The 23,315-nt window shown below is 34.7% G+C and overlaps 1 protein-coding gene across 1 annotated transcript in view; it reads right to left on the bottom strand.

Moving 5' to 3' along the window:
- Positions 1 to 23,315, bottom strand: part of LRRC7 (leucine rich repeat containing 7) — a 564,537-nt gene that overhangs the window by 118,388 nt on the left and 422,834 nt on the right. The window contains exons 10-11 of the mRNA XM_042951516.1: positions 22,621 to 22,765; positions 17,506 to 17,578 (exon numbers count right to left, since the gene is read on the bottom strand). Coding sequence (XP_042807450.1) covers positions 17,506 to 17,578; positions 22,621 to 22,765 — 218 coding nt within the window. The remainder of the gene's footprint in view (positions 1 to 17,505; positions 17,579 to 22,620; positions 22,766 to 23,315) is intronic.

The raw sequence follows: 23,315 nt of genomic DNA, 5'->3' as shown, positions 1-23,315 counted from the left end.
CCATGACAGGCAATAGAAACAGAATAATGGCTGCTGCCTTCACATGAACACAGTTCTTTAGTTTGTCACAATCCCTACTACCCCATATATAGCCAGTTTTGACCCAGATCTACAGAAAGAAATTCTATAAATGCACATTCAAGTTATCACCAGGGAACAAGAAATTTCAATATCTGGTTTGAGATAGCTGGGAAAGAAAGATGGCCTGTCACTAGGGAAGCACTATCTGTATTTAAGTTGTCACTGATGTTGTTGTTAATATTATTACACTGTTATTACCATTCATAACATCATTATTACTGTGATAGGAAGGAACCCCCAAGAGCAAGGATCTTGCTGTTATAAAGCAAAGGATGAATTAGAGTTAGTTGGATTTAAAGTTGTATAATCAGCTTCCATCAGCTGACTTGAATGCAATTTACTCCCATCATTTAGTTAATGAGTAAACACAGAAATTAAACATATAGGTTTTAAGTCAGTCAGAATGGATTTGTGCCCAAGCTCTGTCACTTACTAGATGTGTTATCTTGGGTACCAAACAATAAAACAAAGACCACAGCTCAAACACCAAAGCTGATTTTATTTACCTGCCAGGCAAAGGAACATACCACGGAAGAAATTCACAGAGTAGTGCTCTGACGGGGAAAAGTCAGTGCCCAAAGGGGGTGGGTAACAGTGGGATATGCTCATTAAAGATCAAAATTTGCATTATGGAGAGGGTGGAATGAGTTCACAAGCCTGTGTACTGTTACATAAATCAAGTCCTGTTAACCACGGGTCAGGAAAGAATAATTTGGTAGGTTAAGTCTGACCCCGAACCGAGGTAACTCATGATTCATAGTCCTTAACAGTCTCAGCTACTTAGAACCACATGTAGTGAAACACAGCATTCAGCTTTGAATAATATCTCATAAGCAAGTGCTGCTTAAGTGAACAATTTTCCTTTTTCTCTGAGCCTTAGTTTCTTCACATTTGCAAAGAGAATACTAGCAATTCCTGCCTCATGCAGTTGCTCTGAGTATTTTATGAAATATTGTAAGTAAAGGATTTAGCACCTTTGCTAAATCCTGCCATAAAAATACATGCTCAGGAAATATTTTCTCTTTGTATTAGTGAACCCTGATGAATTCGTTTCTAAAACCTTTGAGGCCGCACATGCAGGGGTGGTTATGTTGCTGGGTACCAGGTGTGTATGGCTCTGTGTGTGTGTGTGTGTGTGTGTGTTTGTGTGTGTGTGTTGGTGGGAGCAGGAATCAATGTATGTGGGAAACCCTGTAACAGTTTTTTTCTTTAAAAAAAGTCTAGCATAGTGCCTTACATAGTGTACTTAGTGTACTTAAGTACATAGTGTACTTAATATATTTGGTAGAATTGAATAAACCATGTATGGATGATTTAGGGTTATGTACTCAGCAAGTGACTGGTCATAAAAGTACCAGAGGCTTTCAAAAATAAAAATTTCAGATGCACCTTCAGAGAAGAAGTCAAAGACTTAAACAGTTCAAAATATAATTAACGTTTTTCGTTTTTCTTTTCTTTTACAAAAACATGTTTTGAGGGGCGCCTGGGTGGCTCAGTCGGTTAAGCGTCCAACTTTGGCTCAGGTCATGATCTTGTGGTGTGTGAGTTCAAGCCCAGGTAGGCTCTGTGGTGACAGCTCGGAGCCTGGAACCTGCTTTGGATTCTGTGTCTCCCTCTATCTCTGTCCCTCCCCCACTTGCGCTCTGTCTCTCTCTCAGAAATAAATAGACATTAAAAAAAATTAAAAAAAAAACAAAAACCCCCATGTTTTGAGTTTAGTCTTGAGTCACAGTAAGGCAGCCTTTTGTGCGGTTCTGATATGAACAAATTTCAATCATCATGGTTTCATTAAATAACATTGTACCCCCACAACATGGCTCAAACATCAGTATACTTACTAACTGTGAGAAACCGCATAAAGTATAAACTTCGCTCTTAACTCTTGGGTCCACAAATCACAATGTAAATAACAGATGGGCATCATGACTAGTCACATTACTTCCTTCAAAGTCTGTCAGTGATTTGTCTCTGAACGTCCGTCATTCAGTTCACACACAAACAGTACATCATGTAGTTGCATTGCCTTCTTGTCAATCAGCAGTAGATAGATACTATAGGTATAATAATTCAACATTTATAGCACTATTACTGTTGAAAAATCTCTTGGTCTCCCTAATGCTCTTGGCGAGTTAAATGAAAATGTGAAAACTTGCTTTTGGTCACCAAGAGCAAATTCACTAATCCAGCCAATGGGCCAAGGAGTTATTTCAACTTTGAAAGTCTATTATCTTACACAGACTTTGCAATAAGCCATCAATGCTACAACTGGAGATCATGCAATTTCTTTAGCTGAGTTTTGGCAGAAATATGACATAGAGCATACAAATGAAAGTATTTAAGCATCATGGCAGGAAGTAACAGCAAGCAGTACACGTGCATTACAGCAGGAACTTTTAACACAATGTGCGAACAACCTTGGAGGACTTGAATCAAACATAACTGGAGTTGTAGAAGAAAGAGGGTCACCTGGGTGGCTCAGTCTGTTAAGCATCCAACTCTTGATTTTGGCTCAGGTCATGATTTCACAGGTTTGTGAGTTTGAGCCCCACTTCGGGCTCTGTGCTGGCAGTGCGGAGCCTACTTGGGAGTCTTTCTCTCTCACTCTCTGCCCCTCCCATGCTCTGGCTTTTTCTCTCTCTCTTTTTTTCTCTCAAAATAAATAAATAAACTTAAAAAACAATAAGAAATAGCGTACTGTGGGGATAATGCCTGTCACTATTCAAGGTACTGTAAATAGGCTGCCAGAGGAACTTGGTAAACTCATTGACATAAATGAGGAAAGCGGTTATAATGAAAAGGATGAAGACATCCTAGAGGAAGCCATGCTGGTAATAAACTTCACAGTAAAGGAACTCTCAGAGAGGTTTCATGACGCAAAAGCACAAAGGACAGAAGTTTGGAAGACAATTCAAGCTTAAAACGTCACTTCACTGATGCATAGAAAAGACATTCACTGTGAGTTATAATTTACATGATGAAAAGGCAAGAGATGTTCAAACTAATCTTGATAACTTTTTTTACAAAAAATATCACTTTAATTCTTGATGTTCCTACTGTTTACAAAGACAGCAAACAAGATAAATATTACTTTTACTATTTTTCCATTTCCCTATACAATTATAACCAACCATAACAGTATTTAATGTTCTGAAAAAGGTTTTAAAGACCTCAGGCAGTACTATCATGGTTTTCCCTCATTGATTATTAAGACCGTTGCATGGTTTCAGCTTCCATGGCCATTTCCACAATCCTCCGCTACTGTGCAAGGTGAGAACTTCCTGCATTAAAAAGACAACATTTTGACTGCACTAAGGGCTGTACTGAATTAATAATTTATAGTCGAAGTATTTTACATCTCTGGGTTAGAGAGAAAGCTAGTGGTGCAAAACACACACTCTTCAATGATCTCTGACATTTAAAAGATTTAAACTCATAACATTCCAGCTGACTTTGCTGATGGTTATCTTGTTAGAAATCGCTTAAGGTATTCTAATATAGGCTCCTCTCTGAAAAGAGTTATATCGCATTTACTCAGATTATCACTGGCTTTCAAAGATAGACCAAAATGAGTGAAATAGGTCACTAGAAAAAGACAAATAATGTCTTATCTCACTTATATGTGGAACCTACAAAACTGAGCCCATAGATTCGGAGAACAGATTGGTGCTGGCCAGAAATGAGGGTAAGGGATGGGAGAAATGAATGAATGTGGTCAAAAGGTACAAACTTCCAAAATACTTCATGGGGATATAATGTACAGCATGGTGACTATACTTAACAGCACTGTATTGCATACTTTAAAGTTAAGAAAATAGATCTTAAAAGTTCTCATCACAAGAAAAAAAATTTTTGTAACTATGTTTGGTGATGACTATTAGCTAGACATTGTGGTGGTCATTTCACAATATATACAAATATTGAATCATTATGTTGTACACCTGAAACTAATGTAATATCAGTTATATCTTAGTAAAAAACACATTCATTATACTTTTTGCAAGAGAAAGACCAAAAGTTCCTTTTTTTAGAATTGTTATCTATAGTCTATAATTGTACACACTAAAAGGAAAAATCAACAGCAAGGAAAGTGTAAAATAGTGCTTCCCAAACTTCAGTGTGCCTATGAATCACCAGCCAAACTTATTAAAATGCAGATTCAGATTCAGTGGTTGGGATGAGCCCAGATTCTGCATTTGTAACAAGCTCATAGGTGATGTAAATGCCCCTAGTCCTAGGGCCACACACTGGGTTTGTTGTAAAGCTTTAAATAAATAAAGCTCTTACAAATATTTCCAGAGTTACACTTAAACACACACACACACACACACACACACACACACACACACACACACACAAAACAGACATACTCATAAAAGATAAAATCTCCATAAATATTACAAGAGTTGTGTTCTGTAAAGCTTTGCCTTAGTTCACACATGACTACTACTACTGAAGTATGCTACTGAAGGTAGTAATGCTTGAAATTAAACAATAATGGTATTGACTTCATTTTCTACAATTACCCTCTCTGTTTTTCTCTAGTTTGGTTTTCATGAGCTAGTTTTGGTTGGGAAGTTATTACTGTAACATTAACCTTCAAGTACCTAGCTAAATGATAAGACTGTGAATATATTATGTAGATAATCTATAATTTCGCTTTAACATCATTCAGGACCACTAGAAACCATTAGATACTATTAAATCTTCTATTAATGTAGATGGCAAAAAACATAAAAATAAATAGGTTTGGGCTTCACTTTCCTTGTTCAGTTTTCACTCATTAGAAATAATGTAATTCAGTAGAAAATATTCAGACAGGCATGGGTGCTAATTCTAGTGTGGCCACTTAATAGCTGAGTAATTTTGTCTACTATTACTTCCTGTTTTCTCATCTATAAAATTGGTTGATAATGCTTACTATATAGAGTTTCAAAGAGGATTAAATGTATGCTAAGCCCCTGGTATAGATATGGCACTCCATTAAAATGGCCAAGATGGAGAGCACCCTAAAAAAAATCTTGAACAATGTTTCTAAAATACGTAAAAGTTATCCTGTGGTAATTCAGTTTTTAAAATGAGTTTTTTCATATAAACAAAACCTTCTAGTAGACAAAATGTAAAACTACCTGAAATTGATTAGTAAGGCATGGGGCTAGACAAATTTAAGGTGATATGAAAGAAATTAAATTAAATTTAATTTAATTGTATTTGCGAAGATTTAGTAGAAATGGATATACAGGCATAACATGGAGATATTGTGGGTTTGGTTCCAGACTGTCAAAATAAAGTGAATGTCGCAATAAAGTGAGTCAAATGAATAGTTTGGTTTTCCTATTATATATTGGTGCATGTAAAAGTTATGTTTACATTATACTATAGTCTATTAAGTGTACAATAGCACTAGGTATAAAAATATACATACCATAATTAAAAATTTTTTTTTGCTAAAAAACGCTAATCATCATCTGAGCTTTCAGAGAGTTGTAATCCTTTTGCTGGTGGAGGCTCCTGCCTTGATGTTGATGGCAGCTAACTGACCAGGGTGGTGGTTGCTGAAGGTTTTCATAAAATTTCTTAAAATAAGACAACAGTGAAGTCTGCCATATCAATCGACTCTTCCTTTCATGAACAATGCTCTGTGACGTGATGTTGTTTGATACCATTTTGCACACAGTAGAACTTCTTTCAAAACAGGAGTCAATCTTCTCAAACCCTGCTGCTGCTTTATCAACTAAGTTTATGTAATATCCTAAGTCCTGTGTTGTCATTTCAACAATCTTCGCAGCATCTTTACCAGGAGTAGATTCCATCTCAGGAAACCACCATCTTTGCTCATCCATAAGAAGAAACTCCTCATCCATTAATGTTTCATCATGAGATTGTAGAAATTCAGTCACATCTTCAGGCCCCACTTCTAATTCCAGTTCTCCTGTTTCCACCCCATCTGCAGGTATGTCCTGCACTGAAGTCTTGAACCCCTCAAAGTCATCCATGAGGGTTGGAATCAACTTCTTCCAATTTCCCTTTAATCTTAATATTTTGACCTCTTCTCATGAATTATGAATGTTCTTCATGACATCTAGAAGAATGAATCCTTTCTAGGAGGCTTTCAATTTACTTTTCCCAGATCCATTTAAGGCATCACTATCTATGCAGTTATAGCCTTACAAATTATATCTTTTTTTAAAGTTTATTTATTTATTTTAAGAGAGAGAGAGAGAGAGAGAGAGAGAGCCATCAGGGGAGTGGGAGAGAGAGAGGGAGAGAGAGAAAGAATCCCAAGCAGGCTCACGGAGAGCCTGATGTGGGGCTTGAGTCCACGAACCATGAGATCATGACCTGAGTGGAAGTCAAAAGTCAGACTTTTAACTGACTGAGCCACCCAGGTGCCCCAATTCAAATTATATTTCTTAAATGATAAGACTTGGAAGTGAAAATGACTTGGATCCATGGACTGCAGAATGGATGTTGTGTACAACATCAGTCTCATTCTACATCTCCATCAGAGCTCCTGAATGATAGGTGCATTTTCAATGAACAGTAATACTTTGAAAGGAATCTTTTTTTCTGAACAGTAGGTCTCAACAGTGGGCTTAAAATATTCAGTAAATCATTTTGTAAATAGATGTCCTGTCATCCAAGTTTGTTGTTCCATTTATAGAGCACAGGCAGAGGAGATTTAGTGAAACTCTTAAGGGCCCTAAGATTTTTGGAATGGTAAATGAGCATTGGCATCTCGCTTAAAATCACCAGCTGCATTAGCCTCTTGAAAGGCATTGGCCTTTCAAAACAGCCTGTGTTTTGAAACTCCAAAGCTATACATTAACTTCTTCTCTCTAGCTATTAAAGTCCTAGATGATATCTTCTTCCAATAGGTGGCTGTTTCATCTACATTGAAAATCTATTGTTTAGTGTTGCTAAACACTACTGAAAGTAGTGTTGCTACTTTCAGGAATTATTATGGTTAGATCTTCTGGATAATGTGCTGCAGCCTGTACCTCAGCACTTGCTGCTTCACCTGGCACTTTTATCTTATGGAAACAGCTTCTTTCCTTAAGCTTCCTATACCAACCTCTGCTAGCTTCAGACTTTTCTTCTGCAGCCTCCTCACCTCTCTCAGCCTTCAAAGAATTGGAAGAGATTCTTGCTCTGGATTAGGCATTGTTGGGGCAGGGAATATTGGGGCTGGTTTGATCTTCTGTCCAGACCATAAAACTTTCTCCATATCAGCAACAAGACCGTCTTTTTTTTCTTATTATTTGTGTGTTCACTGGAATAGCAGTCTTAATTTCCTTGAAGAACTTTTCCTGTGCATTCACAGCTTGGCTGTTTGGCACCAGAGGCCTAGATTTAGGCCTATCTTGGATTTTGACATGACTTCCTCACTAAGCTAAATCATTTCTAGCTTTTGATTTAAAGTGTGAGTTATGCAACTCTTTCTTTCACTTGAACACTTAGAGGCTGCTGTAAAGTTAGTAATTGGTCTATTTTCAATATTATTCTTTCTCAGCAAATAGACAAGGCTGAGGAGAGGGAGGTTGATGGGGGAATGCCTGGTTGATAGACAATTTAGAACACAAACGACATTTACCAATGAAGTTCACCATCTTGCATGAGTGCAGTTCATGGTGCCCCCAAACAATTACAATAGTAACATCAAAGATCACTGATCACAGATCAATCACCAAAACAAATATAATAATAATGAAAAAGTTTGAATTACGGTGATAATTGCCGTAATTGACACAGAGACATGACATGAGTAAATGATGTTGGAAAAATGGCACTGATAGTGTTGCTTAATGCAAACCTTCAATTTGTAAAGAATGCAGTATCTGCGAAGTGCAATAAAATGAGGTATATCTGTAATAACTAAAGGGAGAGATATAAAACTTGTTTGGAGAACATTTAGAATGGGCACATAGTGAATGCTAAGTAACTTTTGCCATTATCCTTATTTTCATATGTTGTAAGATAAATTTCATTTAATTTAACTTAGGCCAAGAATCAAGTTTTAGACTCTACCCTTAATTTTCTCATTAATATTTGGTAAGTCACTTGTGCTACTTCTAAATAATGCAAGAAATTAACAGAAATGAAACTAATTCTTTTCTATGGTGTTTATTAAATGAAACTCACCCAGTTTTTATACTAAATCCTACAGTCTAAGATGAAATCAGTCAAACTGTGGTTAAAACAGCATTTGTTAGGAGTAGTCAATCATTTAGAGATTTTACCCGTGAAACATCTATGTTAACTGATTTTGAACAATTACCATCATTATCAAGATAATATACTTTTCATTTGACCCAATTTTCCCATTTTTCCAAAGTAATCACTGATCTTTCCCTTCCTTTGGACACTTTAGGAAGTTAATTAAGTTGACTGAAAAGAAAATCTATATATTTTTTTTATTATAGGAGAAAAGTACCACCCAAATGTAAAATTCTATTTAAAAGTATTGTTTTAAGTGAAAGTATCTATAACCCATGAGTAGAAAATAGCTTTGCCATTGAAGAAGACCACTAAAAAAAGATTCTATATGTGTTGCTTGGGTGGCTGAGTTGGTTAAGTGTCTGACTCGATTTTGGCTCAGGTCATGATTTAGTGGTTCATGGGATTGACCCCCTGTCGGGCTCAATTCTGACAGCACAGAGCCTGCTTAGGATTTCTCTCTTTCTCTACCCTTCCTCTGCTTGCATGTACGCTCTCTTTCTCTCAATATAATACATAAATAAACTAAAAAAAAAGATTCTATATGCTTCAAGATAGGATACTGAAAGATTTTTTAACCAACAAAAAAGTAGAAACATTGCATTTATGCTGCATTTAGAATTTGGCGACAGCCCATAAATGGTCACAATCCTAAAATATTGGGACAGGGAGTGAAGGAGAAACTAGGCAGTAGAGGACAATGGCTCTTAAATGGAAATCATTGCTGGTTTTGTCCCTTAACTGGAATCTTATACAATCATAAATGAAATTCCATTTGATCGTTTCTCTGTACTTTTCTCAATAACTTTTAGTTTTTCTGTAAGGATAACTCGACCACTTCAGGAAATACATTATAATCTTTTTCTTTTGTGTCTTAAATTTCTCTCTCTAGCTCCTTAGACTTTTCAACCAAATACTATGATTCTAAAAGCTTATCTTTGAGGACTCTGCTAAAAAGCATAGAATAATTTCAAACACTGCTTTTCTTTTCTTTTCTTTTGTTTTCTTTTCTTTTTTAATGTTTTTCTTTATTTTTTGAGAGAGAGAGAAACAGAGTGCGAATAAGGTGGGGCAGAAAAAGAGGGAGACACAGAATCGGAAGCAGGCTCCAGGCTCTGAGCTGTCAGCACAGAGGCCCATTCAGGGCTCAAACCCATGAACGGCAAGACCATGACCTGAGTGGAAGTTGGACGCTTAACTGACTGAGCCACCCAGGCACCCCTAAAACACTGCTTTTCTTGAGAGTATATTTTATAAGTTCAAATATGTATGTCATGGACTGAATGTTTTTGTCCCACTTCCCAATTCATATTCTAAAGTCTTAACCTCCAGTGTGATAGTGTTTAGATGTGAGCCTTTGGGAAGTAAATCAGAGTTAGATGATGTCTTTGAGGATGGGGCCCTCATAATGGGATCGGTGCCCTTATAAGAAGAGATGCTAGAGAACCAGCCTCTCTCCCTCTTTCTCTGTTTTTCTTTTTGGGCATCACAAAGAAAAGGTTGTGTGAGCACACTGAAAGACGGTAGCTGCTTTTAAGCCAAAAGAGGAGACCTCAAAATGAAACCTATCTTGCCAACACTTTGATTCTGGACTTCCCAGCCTCCAGAACTGTGATACATAAATTTATGTTGTTTAAGCCACCTAGTCTGTGATATTTTATTATGGTAGCTTGAGAAGACTAAGACAATATATTATTATATTTGCAAATCAGTATAAAACATTTTTCTAAGAACTTGATGCTATCATGTTATTAATCATCACACAAATGAACATAAACAGCAGTAAATAAATGTCTTTTTGATTATTACTATTAAAGCCTATTATAATTTATTGAAGGCTATCTAACACTAAGTCTCACAACAACCTCTGAGATGAATTATTATTTCCATTTCTCAGATGAAACAATTGCAGTTCTGAGATGTGAAGTGACATGTCCAAGGTCAATTAGGTTAATCAGTGGAGAAGCCAGGATTGGAATCTGTCTAGTTCCAAGGCTTGCAAACATGCCCCTCTGCCATACTGCTTAGGTACAATGAAGGAGATTAAATATTCTCAAGACATGATCTCAGACCTTAAGGAGCCTATATTCCAGTTGGTAGGACGTGGCAAAATAATGGAAAAGTTTAAATCATGATACAAAAGATAAACAAAGAACTTATATAACAAATGAAAAAATATCACAAGTTAAGAGTGTTCTCTACCTTATATATATAGTTCCCAAAACTTATCTGTCCATGAAACTTATCTTTGTGTCATACCTATTAAAATTCCCAATAATAACTGTTTTGAGAAATATAATTCAGAAAATGCTGGTCTACTTTGTAGGTGTACTAGAGCTTTTGATTTAGAAGAGGAAGCTGTAGCAGTCTGGGTGGGCAGAAGAAATAAGAATTACGTTGTAAAAACAGTAAATGTATTTCTTGAATCCAAAACCCGGAAATGCAAATTAAATAAGTCAGTAATTTTTTACTTTATCAAACTATTTTTTGAAAACATTTATTGAATATGTGCACTTTCTATTTATTAATACATTTAATCCTCACAACATTCTTATGAGGCAGGCATTATTATTATGATTTCTATTTATAAGGAGGAATCTAAGGCTTTGTTGCCCAATAACAAATCAAAGAGCCTGGTTTTGAACCCAGAAGGTCTGGCTCCAGAACCAAAGCTATCAACACTATGGTAAACTTCCTCTCCAAGGCAGCTTCATTTTAAACTGGCACTTCAGGTAATTCTGATGCAGGCACAACAGATTCAGGTTTGAGAAGATAGTTAGCTGATAACTGTAAGCTGAATCTAGATAGTTGTTCTCAAACTTGAGCATATCATAATCCCCTAAAGGTCTTGTTTACACAGAGATTGAGGGCGCAACGCCCAAAGTTTCTCATTCAGTAGACCTGGGTTTGTCTCAGAATGTGCATTTCTAACAAATTCCCAGTTGAAGCTGATGCTGCTAATCAGACAACCACATGTTGAAAACCACCAGTTTAGACCATGTAAAAACTTGAATATTTATGTAAATGGATTTCAGTTTCATCCAGTGAAGTGTGCGTGTGTGTGTGTGTTTTGTCTTTAATTAAAAAAAAATTTTTTAACAGTTATTTATTTTTGAGACAGAGAGAGAGCAAGAGTGGGGGAGGGGCAAAGAGAGAGAGACACAGAATCTGAAACAGGCTCCAGGCTCTAAGCTGTCAGCACAGAGCCTGATGTGGGGAACAAATTCACAGACCGTGAGATCATGACCTGAGCTGAAGTCAGATGCTCAACCGACTGAGCTACCCAGGTGCCCCTGTCTTTAATTTTTTGACTAGAATAACATTACATAATGGAAAAGTCAAGAACTACAGAGTATTTGATAAAATCAAGTCTTCTTATTTTTCTCTATTCACCAGCTCCCGCATTCTCCTCCCCAAACTGGTGTACATTTCTAGTTTCTTATGTATCCGTCTATGAAACAGGAAAACAGAAGGAAGAATGTTTTAGCGTTCAGGTACCTAGAATAAAGCTCACTTATTTTCTTGTGATAACAGTATAGTACATAGACTACTGGAATTTACTATCTGGGGTATTGATATCATATAAGCTAAACATCGGGATCAGAGAACTAGAGAATTTTAGATGCAGGTAGAAATTATAAGTGAGGAAACTGAGCCACAGAAAGGTTAAATAACTTGTCCAAGTTCACACAGTAAGTGGCATAGCCAATATTCATATCCATGATGTTTGACTCCACAGGCAGTGCTCCTTGCACTATCCGTTAGGAATCTGAGGCCCATCAAGAAGAAAGGTCTTACTCAGCTTTGCTAAATTACATAGATTGTCTGGTTTCCAGTCCAGAAATATTTCTGTTTGACCATACACTGTGAGGGAATGACATTTAAAAATTTCCATTCACATTTTTGAGTTTTTATTGCTTTTTTTTAATTGTTAAAAAAGTTTATTGATTTTGAGAGAGAGCGAGAGCACACACAAATGGGGGAAGGGCAGAGAGAGAAGGAGACACAGAATCTGAAGCAGGCTCCAGGCTCTGAGCTGTCAGCACAGAGTCTGATACGGAGCTCAAATCCACAAACTGTGAGATCATGACCTGAGCCAAAGTTGGAAGCTCAGCCAACTGAGCCACCCAGGAACCCCAACTTTTTATGACTTTTGACCAAGACAATGGAGCTAAGAAAGAGAGGGCTTAGTATGCAGTTTTTCTTACTATGGAAAATCCTTTGCCTCTACAGCAGTGTGACCCATTAAATTACCAAATACTATGAAATGTAGGATACAATTATCATATATAGTATTAAGAGGCATGATAGGTCAATCGACAGCTTAGCTATGAAATCTATTGACTTCTCTCAGCCTCAGTCTCTAACTGTTGATGGGAAGATAATAATATACACAGAATGGTGTTAATGGGGACTTTAACTAAATAAGAATCAGGGTAAAGCACAAAACATGGTATCTGGTGCCATGTGAGTAAAAAAAAAGTTATTTATTATTTTCATTGTATATTTGACTCTTCAAGTGGCTGGAACTCCTAGGTACAATTTAATGTTGGACAACAAAAATAATCACTTTTACAAGTCATTTCACACAAAAGTCATGGAATCTTTTTCAACTGTGAAAAAATGTTGAAAAATTAATTCTTCCAGCACTTTTTACTAGTTGGACTATTAAAAATGACCAAAGAGGAGCACTTAGGTGGCTCAGTTGGCTGAGTGTCCAACCCTCAATTTCAGTTCAGGTCGTGATCCCAGGGTCGTGGGACTGAGCCCCATGTCAGGTCCACCCGCACTGAGCATGGAGCCTGCTTGAGATTCTCACTCTCTCTCCGTGTGCCCTTTCCCCCACTAGCATGCTTTCTCTCTCTCTAAAATAAAAATAAAAATGAACAAAGATAAGTCTAACATATTGAAACATTCTAAGTGTAGAATGAGATTAACACTACAGCTGGTCATAACATTTCCAGGATTTTGGAGAGTTTAGGTAGAATGTTTAATAATAAACTGCTGACTATTCTTTTCACAAAACACTTTTTGCATGTGATCTGGGATGCCATTAAATAACATCATAATCAAATTTCACCTCTAGCCTTTGCACTGAACCTCTGATGTATCAATTCTGAATTCCCTAAGAAAAATAAAACTATTATTATTATTGCTATTGTTATTATTTTTACTTCATACAGATTGCTTATTAAAGTATATTATAAAATTTTAGATATATATTTTTTGCCATACATGCAAATTCAAATTATATATATGCAAGTGCTATGTTGAAGTGAGAATATAAGTTAGAAAATGGTCTTGTAATTTTACTATACAAACCATGATGTGATATAAAACAGATACCTTCAAACTTGTTGGTCTTTATAGTCTTAAAAATTATTGATAACCCTAAAAACTTGCGTTTATATTTTTTATATCTATTGATATCTACTATATAATAAATTAAAACAAGAATTTTAAAAATAATTATTATGTAAAATAATAATAAACCTATAACATGTTAAGATAAATAACATTTTTATTCAAAGTAATGATATTTTTCTAAACGAAAACATTTAGTGAAAAAGGTAACATTGTTTTTATTTTTGCAAATCTCTTCAATGTTGGGTTTAATAGATGATATTAGATTCTCCTATCTGCTTATGTATTCAATTTGTTGTGATATATTGTTTTGACTGAATTGTGCATAAAAATATCCAGCCTCACACACATGCGTAGTTGGAAAAGGGAGGAGTATTTCAATAGTCTTTTTGGATAATTGTGATTATTCTTTGATACTACACCAAAACTCGCAAAGTGGCTGTTTTTTAGGGGATAACTGCAATGTAGAATCTGAAACTATATCAATGAACTTTTCTTATTCTTCATACCAATACGTTAAAATCAACTGGCCTATTCTGCATTTTGAATGGGTCTTTTACTCATGCCTGATCTTGTAACTCATGTGTTGGTTATTTGGAAAGCGTTGCTTCACTGAGTTGTACAGGTTTTCCAGATGTTGACACATTTCATAATACACTATCAACAAATTATGTTAATTTATATCATACTAGTCTTATCAGAAAAGCCTATAAGTATTGGGAAGCTGTCAGCTCACAGTGGCAGATAGGAATTTTCCAAAATTCCAATTTTTGCTTGACAGCTCAAATTTTATTGTCAGTCACAAATTCTGTCAGTTGTTTTCCTTGAAGTGATGAGCTCACTTTGTTCATTTTTGACAAAATGTCTGGCAAAAACCCAAGTTTAAATAACCAGTTTGTCAGTCATTCTCCTTTTTGTTGAAGACTATGTCTTAGGTTCACAGCAAAAGTGAATAGAAGGTATAGAGATTTCCCACACACTTCCCAGTGGCTTCTTTTTGTTTGTTTGTTTTTTCACCTTTTTTTTTTTTCAGTCCATGTCTCTAATACTTTCCTTTTATTTTCCCTGAAACAATAATCAAATTAAGATAATGACACTTAAAATAACTAAAAAAAAAATGAGCTTCTATGATAAAATTCTTAACCTTTATCCCTCTAAACCAGTAATCAACTTCTGAGTTAAATAGGCCCATTTATCTTTGATGAATATTTTTTCATACCTTCAAAGGCAAATAATTACTAATTTTTAAAAATTAAAACGCTTAAAAGAAGACTAAGTATGGAAATAACCTAGCATCCAAATTCACAGCTAATCTAGCATCCGAATTCACACCAAATTCACACCAAAAGTTGCATACTAAAAAAAGCAACTTTTCTTTGTGTATTTTTAGATTATCCACCCTTTTTAATTTGTCTTCACAGAGCTAGGGTAATTAATTTATATATTTATATAAAATTATGTGAACATGAGTGGTAAAATATCAAGCATGATCTTGGTAGGCGTAAATGGAGTTGAATTCAGTTTCTCCTGAGTATTGACCTAAAGAAGAAAATTAGTGCCTAAGAATATAATTATATAGGAAGAGTTGTTTTTTTTTTTTTTTTTTTCAAGCATCAGGCTGATAAAGATGATTACTTTTGTGTACCCCAAAGGAAAGTTAATTTCTCTCTATATTGGAGACAATATGAATAAATGCAGAGAGAAATATATTGCATGGTATTAACATTAAAATATTAAAAATAGATGAGATTTTTAAAAATAGCTGAAATTTTCACTACTTTCTAAAGTTTGGATACTGGTATTTGAATTTAGTCAAATTGTTCTACTCTTGGATTTTCCATATCCATTTTCCATATCCATTTTCCATATCAGTGGTTACTTGCCAACTTGGGGTGAGGAGGGGAGAGAGAGAGAAAAGGGGACAAGAAACGCTTGGGATTGAAGAATATGTTTATCATCTTGATTGTGGTGATGGTTTCATGGCTTTCGATCTATGTCAAAACCTATCATATTGTAGATTTTAAGTATGTGCAGTTTATTACATGTCAATTACACACATTAAATATTACTTTAAAAAAATTAATGTTTAGTTTTTTGAGAGAGAGAGAGATCAAACAGGGGAGGGGCAGAGAGAGAGGGAGAGACAGGCTGGAGCAGTCTCTAGGCTTTGAGTTGTCAGCACAGAGCCTGATGTAGGGCTTAAACTTACAAGCCATGAGCTCATGACCTGAACTGAAGTCAGATGCTTAACTGACTGAGCCACCCACGTGCCCCAAACCTCACTTTAAAAAATGGCCACTCTTCCCTCACTCCCCAAATATACCCAAATCTGTTAAATTATGGATTTCTGTAATTCTTCATACTGACGTGTGAGGCAAGATTCCTATACAATGAACTTACATAATTTTAGAATGAAGAGAGTCTATCAATTCCTCACTTCACACAAGTTATAACAAAAGCATTTTCAGTGAAACATTGATAACAATACATATTTCTTAAAGAATCGTGAACCAAATGTTAATGACAACATAAAATTAGGAAGAGATTGCTCTCAAATAAATGGAATATATTTTATCCTTAAAAGGCAATTATGAGGTCATCATCTTGAAGCTTTCAAAAATGCAAGCTAATAGAGAGTATAATGCTAGATGAAATAAGTCAGAAAAAGACAAATACCATATGATTTCACTTGTGTGGAATTTAAGAAGCAAGAAAAAAAAAGCAAGCAAAGGAAAAAAGAGAGAGAGAGAGAGAGACAGAGAAACGAAGAACCAGATGCTTAACTATAGAGAACACACTGATGGTAACCAGAGGGTAGAAGGGTGGGGAGATGGCTGAAATAGGTGATGGGGATTTAAAGAGCGCATTTGTGTGATGATTGCTGGGAGATGTATGGAATTGCTGAATCACTATATTGTACACCTGAAACGAATATAGCACTGTATGTCAACTATACCGGAATTGAAATAAAAACTGAATTAAAAAATTCAAGGATAACCACATTAAAATTTGTAATAAAAATTTAAGAGAGATGCAATATAATTTACTACAAACTATAAAAATTCAATTGAACAAGCTCTGCACTTCCATTTGATTATTTAGTATTTCATATTTATTTTTTCTTTCTTTATATTTTCTTTCAAATTTTTATTTAAAATCTAAGTGTTGAATCACTAAATTCTACTCCTGAGGTAGAATATTGTTCTAGATTTTAGTGATTCATCACTTACTTATAACACCCGGTGCTCAACACAAGTGCCTTCCTTAATACCCATCACCCATTAGTATTTAATATTTAATGCTAGCATTGAAATAATAAAATTGGCATATGCCATTTAAAAAATGCATGTTAAACAGGTGTCTATCTCTTTGGCTTCTAAAAATACATTGAACTTCTATAAATATCAATTGGTAATATAACTTTATTATATTATTATAAGTAACCTTTACAGTACTATGATATGGCACTATTGCTATAAAACAATTACTAACATAATATATAAATCATTTATAGTGTAATGGTAATATAGACTACAGAGTTTATACAAATCGATTTGATTTTGTAAGACATATCCAAGTGAATTTAGAGCTTCTACTCAGTCAAAAACATCAAGCTAATAGTATCTGGGAAATTATAGGCAATAACATAATTGAAGATCTAGGTAATCCCTTTGCTTAAGAAAAAGTCATAGTTATTTCTTGTGATATTATATAGTTAAATGTCAATGCAATGTTCAGATATAAAAGTAAATTAAGATAGTAGAAAATGTTTTGAAGTAAAAAAGCTAACATATCGTTTTGTTTCTGGCTTAGAGGGGCTGACTGGTATGAAAATTTGGCACTTACTTTCCGATTGTATTGGGTAGTATTGTAAGTTGATTGTCATCTACTTTGAGAGTAGTTAGTTTTTTCAAAAGACCTAAAACAGAGAAGAAGTTTTATTAATACATAAGAACAGATCTCTAACAGAAAATACAATATGAAAGAAAAGGAATCACTTGTGAGGAATATTTGTCATGCCAATAGGCTGCACTCTGTTCATATAAACCTACAAATAAACCTACAAATTTGCATGTGCTCTAGTTTTGACTGTTCAGTTGCAAAAACTTTACCTACATCAGTGGGAGTTCAAGTACATCAAAGCAGACAAATAAACAAAATGTAGGGCTCCATAGAAACTTAAGTTGACAGCAATACTACCACATTTCCCTTATCTATTTTGCTGCAAATGGACCAGATGAAAAATTTTAAGCCAGCTGTGACTTAATGTATAATTAATTCGTAAGCACTAAAAAATAACATTTTTTATTTGTGATACAAATTAAAAACAAATCTGAATTAAGCCTAATGATCAACAAATGGGCACTGAGGTATTGTGATGCAGTGATTATAATTATGGACTTGGAAAATTACAACATATGACCTCATACTCTTTTTGTTACCATAAATCCTTGAACTTGGATCAGCAGAAAGTACACAAACTTGCAATTTTAATATACCGAGTAGAAGTGGCCAAGAATTGAAGTTTCAACTATTTATATTTCACTGTCAGATTTATGCCTTCCATACCCTTACTGCCTACTCTATTCCCAGGGTTCTAAGGAGTAATAGCCACAGAGTAATTGAAGTACAGCTTCCTTTACCCAGCCATAATTTAATCTTTGGTATCAATATGGCTTAAATAGCCAAAGTCCAAGGGCAAAGCATGGTTATTTTTTGTTTTACATTGGAAATATGCATATAAGCTGTAGGCTACTTGTTTTGCAGAAAACTAGTTTTGATGGATATGGTAGGTTCCATGGTAAAATGTGTTTGGGAATTACTAAATTAAACAACATTAAACATATTTCTTAAATGAAGTTTTCCTAGGAGCTTTTAATATATTAATGTAGCAATGTGACTCTCCAAAGTTATTGCAGAATGGGTGTAAGTGTGCAGGGTCTTGTTCAGCTAGTGTTTGATGAATGTGCTTTGAAAAGCATCGCTGTAGATCATGCCCATCCACCTCAAATATTCTGAGGATTCCTTAAAAGCATAAAGTCAGAATATATTTGAAATAAAAACCAATCATTGCACTTAAAATTGCAGTACCCTCAGTTACATATTCTGTAGAAGCACTCAGAATCTCTAGTGAAGAGAAAGGGTCTCACTGTCAAACTGCTGTGAGAAAATATCTACAAAATATCAAAACTTAATACATCAGCTTGTGCCCCCAGGATACACTGCTGAAGATAGCAGCACCTGGGAAAGACGACAATTCTCACTGGGGTAATTTGTCTCTGAAGTTTGGACACCCACTGCCATATTTATCTATGTTTAAAGGGTGAGTGAATCACTTCATCTTCTCTAGTGTGTATGTAAAAAATGTCAACCTTGGAAATATGAAAGAACTCCTAAGCTTGTTTATCAACTGTGAAAAGCAAACAGGGGACGATGAATTACAGCTAAATTTTTTATGACTTGGTAGCCCTAATCAAACGACTGCACCTGCCCACCAATGGAGCTAGAAGGTGGTTGACAGTCTCCACATCACTTGACTGGGTCATAAGAAGTTTTGAGCTGGGTCACAAATGGCTGTGCAAACACCATGAAGCCAGGTTGCAAGGTATCTTTTAAGAGAATGACAGTACTTAAGTCTAAAAGTAGTGGTGAAAAAAATCTTGAAGCATGTTAAGGACTAAAACCAAAAGGATGATGCAACAAAGTTTTTCGAAGAATGGAGTAGAGGCTCTGACAGCTGATAGAAGCTTCTGCAGCTTTAAAGGTGGAAGCAAGTTAGGTCTCTGCTTAGTTCCATGTCTGTGGATTTAAAGGAATCACACTCATTTGTGATGTGGCAACTTTGTCACTCACATATTCTATGTAAGAGGATGCTCTTTGGACAGATTCTGGAGCTTCTATAGGAATATGGTTGTCTGTAGAGCAGAAATAGAGCATCAACCTTACCTTCATTGCTCATGACTTCCTCGGGCAGATAATTCCTTTACTGCATTTCTATATCATATCTTCTTGGGCTTTCTTCTTCTACTCTACAGGAATCAAAGGCATTCTATCTTGTTCCTTCCCTCTATTTGGGTTTTTCCCTAATTCCCCACCTCTTTATCCTACACTCCCAACTAAGAAGTATTGAAGAGAAAGAAAGAGGAGGCCTTTTACTATGGTTTTCGCTACTTATATATAAATATATAATAAGCAGTAATGTTTTAAACATTAATATGATTTATCAAAATAGCTAATATTTACACGACAGTTACAGATGTGTAATAAAACTTTGAAAAACCAAATAGCTGTGTGCTCATCAAATCTGAGATTATAATAATTATCATATTACTATGTGCCAGTTACTATCCTAAGCAATTCTATATATATGAATTCACTTATTGCTGAAAATAATCCCATGATGCAGGTACTACTACTGCCCCACTTAATAGATGAAGAAACTGAGCGCAGAGAGATTAAGTAGCTGGTCTAAGGTCACAAAGCTAATAAGATAGAAAAGCCAGAATTTGAACTCAGGTAACTTGACTATGAAATCTGTGTCTTTAACCATTAAGTAAAAAAGATAAATTATTTTGGAAAGTAAAAAAAAAAATTAATTAAAGCTCTCTCTAGAAGAGCAAAAGAGCCCCCTTCATTTTCCCTGGAACCAGACAAGGAAAGGGATTCAGCATGCAGGGGTTGTTGAGTAAATCACTCCATTGAAATACCTCACGGCTGTAGAACTAAAATAGATGTGAAGGAAGTAAAGATTTTAATTTTAGTTGCTATTTTCCTTTATTGGTACTATGGACTTTCTTATCTTTTGTTCTTTTAAATGTTGGTAGCCCAATAATGTCAAAATAAAGAAGACAAGATGCAATTTCCCATCAGAATCAATCCCAATCAAAATCTATGAATTCTTTTAGGGCCTGAGGACACAGCTCTCAGTCTCCTATCTCAGATACTTCTCTTGATCAAGAAGGGGATTTTTGGAGGGAAGTCAGCTATTGTACGTGTATAATCAGGGACTCTGGCAACTCTGCAGATGCATAAATGTAATCTTCCCTGAAAGGTCAATAGAGTTTAAAGATCTTGTCTGAGGCGTAAGCTACTATAACAAAGTTACTTTCCTAATTTGAGAACCATTCAGATTCTTAATTAAGGTATTAAAATACATAGTATCACCTGTCTATCCTAGTTGGCTTTATGTCAGCCAAGTATCCAATCTGATGTTTTCTATCACCTATCCATGCTGTCTTCTCCAGACCAGAAAGCTACTTTCCTGGTCTTCTTTCTTAAAGGAAGATATTTTAAACAAATAATTATATCATCTTTTGTTTTACTATGTGCCATTTTTATTTCCAGAATTTCTAATTTTTTTTAAAAAAACACCTATTCTTAGTAAGAGTTCTTATTTTTGTTTTATTAGTTATTATTTTTATGAATGTTATTCTAACTTTTGTGTATTTGACAATCTACACATACTTAAAAATCATTTTTTTCATTTCTTTGTGACTTCGGTTTCTCCTGGGTAAATTTTCCTATTTGTTTGAGTTTTTGGTTGTGGTTATAACATTAGTTTTCCTTTAAAATTTTCATTTGCATGCTCATTTGTGAAAGTGAATGTTTTCTTTTTACCGATGCTCACCCCTCCCTGCCTGATAGTTTTGTAGTTACCTCCCCTGACTCCCAAGTTTCTGGAGTGGGAGTATAAGGCATGTATTTTGACTAGGTGGTTATCTTGACTAGATGATCATCGCTGTCATCTTAATTAAAGGATGCTCTTTTTAACCATTACACTTCCTCACTTTCTACAACATAAAAGAGTATTTTCTAAACTTATCTAATTATAAGTTTCATCTAGGATGTTTAATAAAAACAAATTAGAGGGCCTACCACAAACTTACTGAATCAGAATTTTCAGAGAAACAGCCTGGAAATTTGTAAGTGCCTAATAAAACTGTCAGATAAGTCTTACAATGGAATGAGTTGGAAAAATACTGTTATAATACAGTATGTGATTATATAAATCAAAAAGTTATTAAATCTAGACAGAAAGAAATTCTAGCCTGTTTTTCAAAACTAGTATCCTCTATTAGCCTGAAGGAATATGAAAATGGAAGCAATCAAATAGTGAAGAAAAATTTGGAAAACTGCTTTATCTTCTAGCTTCCTTCTAATTAGAGTACCTAGGTGTAACTTAATTTTCAGAAGCTTTAATAAGTTCAAGAATATATGACACATTGTATTCAAAGAGTGTTTAAAAACTAACACCCAAAGTTAGGTAATTTGCTGATTATCCTCCTAAGTCCTATCATAAATAATAGTGAGATATGTACACAAAACAGTTTACTTATTATTAAATTAGATTCTTTAGTTACCTTACTCATATAAAAATTTGTAACAAAAATGGATTGGGTGCTTGATAAATACTAACAGACATTCTCTGCTGTCATGAATCTTAACAGCATATAAAAGAAAATGCATCTTTTTTTAAATAATAGAACTACAAAGAGGTTTTATATTTATTATATATGTTATTTTCAGATTATAGCAGTGTTATAACAGTATTGAAAATAGGATATAGCAACACTCTGTGGATAGAAGCTATTGTGATTTTATGGTGATAAAAGATGATATACATGGTTATCAAATTACTCTAAATCTAAGAAATCTACTTTTTACAGTAACATTTTACAACTTAAAAGATTTGAATTGAAAAATATATCAGTTTGGTAGGATCATGTATTTTAATAGTAGAGCCTTCTTGAGTTTGACAATTATTTACCATTTCATTTTAAGATATTGGTAAAATACTATGATACCAGTAATAATGAACTTGAATAATGAAGTTTGTAATTCATTATTATCAGTCAGGCTAACAGTATATTCCCTATATCTACTGATAAACTAAGACTACGCCAAAAAAGAAAATTTCATATATTTCATATAAACATTCATGACACAATAGAATATTCTTACCTATAGAGTCGGGCAACTGTTGCAACATATTGGATGACAGTAAGAGGTCCTCAAGGGCTTCACATCCAGAAATTTCCATGTCAACCGTTTCTATTCTGTTTTTTGACATATCCAGGTATACCAACATCTTTAACTTCCCTATAGACTTGATAACATTGCATAAACTCAGGATTAGTTGAGAAACTTTCACAAGACATTTGAAAGTTGTAAAAACCACAATACTGTAAAACTAATTTTAAAAGCAACTACAACAATAATATGTGTTGGTAAGAATGTCGAGAAATTATAATCCTTGTACATTGCTAGCAGGAATTTAAAATTGTGCAGCCACTTTGAAAAACAGTTTGGCCATACCTCAAAATGTTACACATAGAGTTTCCATATCACCCAGCAGTCCCTAGGTGTATATTCCAGGATGCAATATATGTCCACACAAAACACAAACTTTAAAGCAGTATTATTCACAAGAGCCAAAAAATGGAAACAACCTAAATGCCTATCAGTTGATGAATGGATAAACAGCATGTGTTATATCCATATGTTGTACTATTATTTTGCAATACATGCAAATATATATTACAAAATGGATGAACCTTGAAAATATGTGCAGTGAAAAATGCCAGTAATAAAAAACAAACAGCTGTTGCATGATTCTATTTGTATGAAATGTCCAGAATAGGCAAATCTATAGAGAT

The sequence above is a fragment of the Panthera leo genome, chromosome C1 (genome assembly GCF_018350215.1).
Source record: "Panthera leo isolate Ple1 chromosome C1, P.leo_Ple1_pat1.1, whole genome shotgun sequence".
In the NCBI taxonomy this organism is placed as follows: domain Eukaryota; kingdom Metazoa; phylum Chordata; class Mammalia; order Carnivora; family Felidae; genus Panthera; species Panthera leo.
The sequence above is the reverse complement of the archived record's forward strand: the minus strand, read 5'-3'. Positions and strand labels throughout refer to the sequence as shown.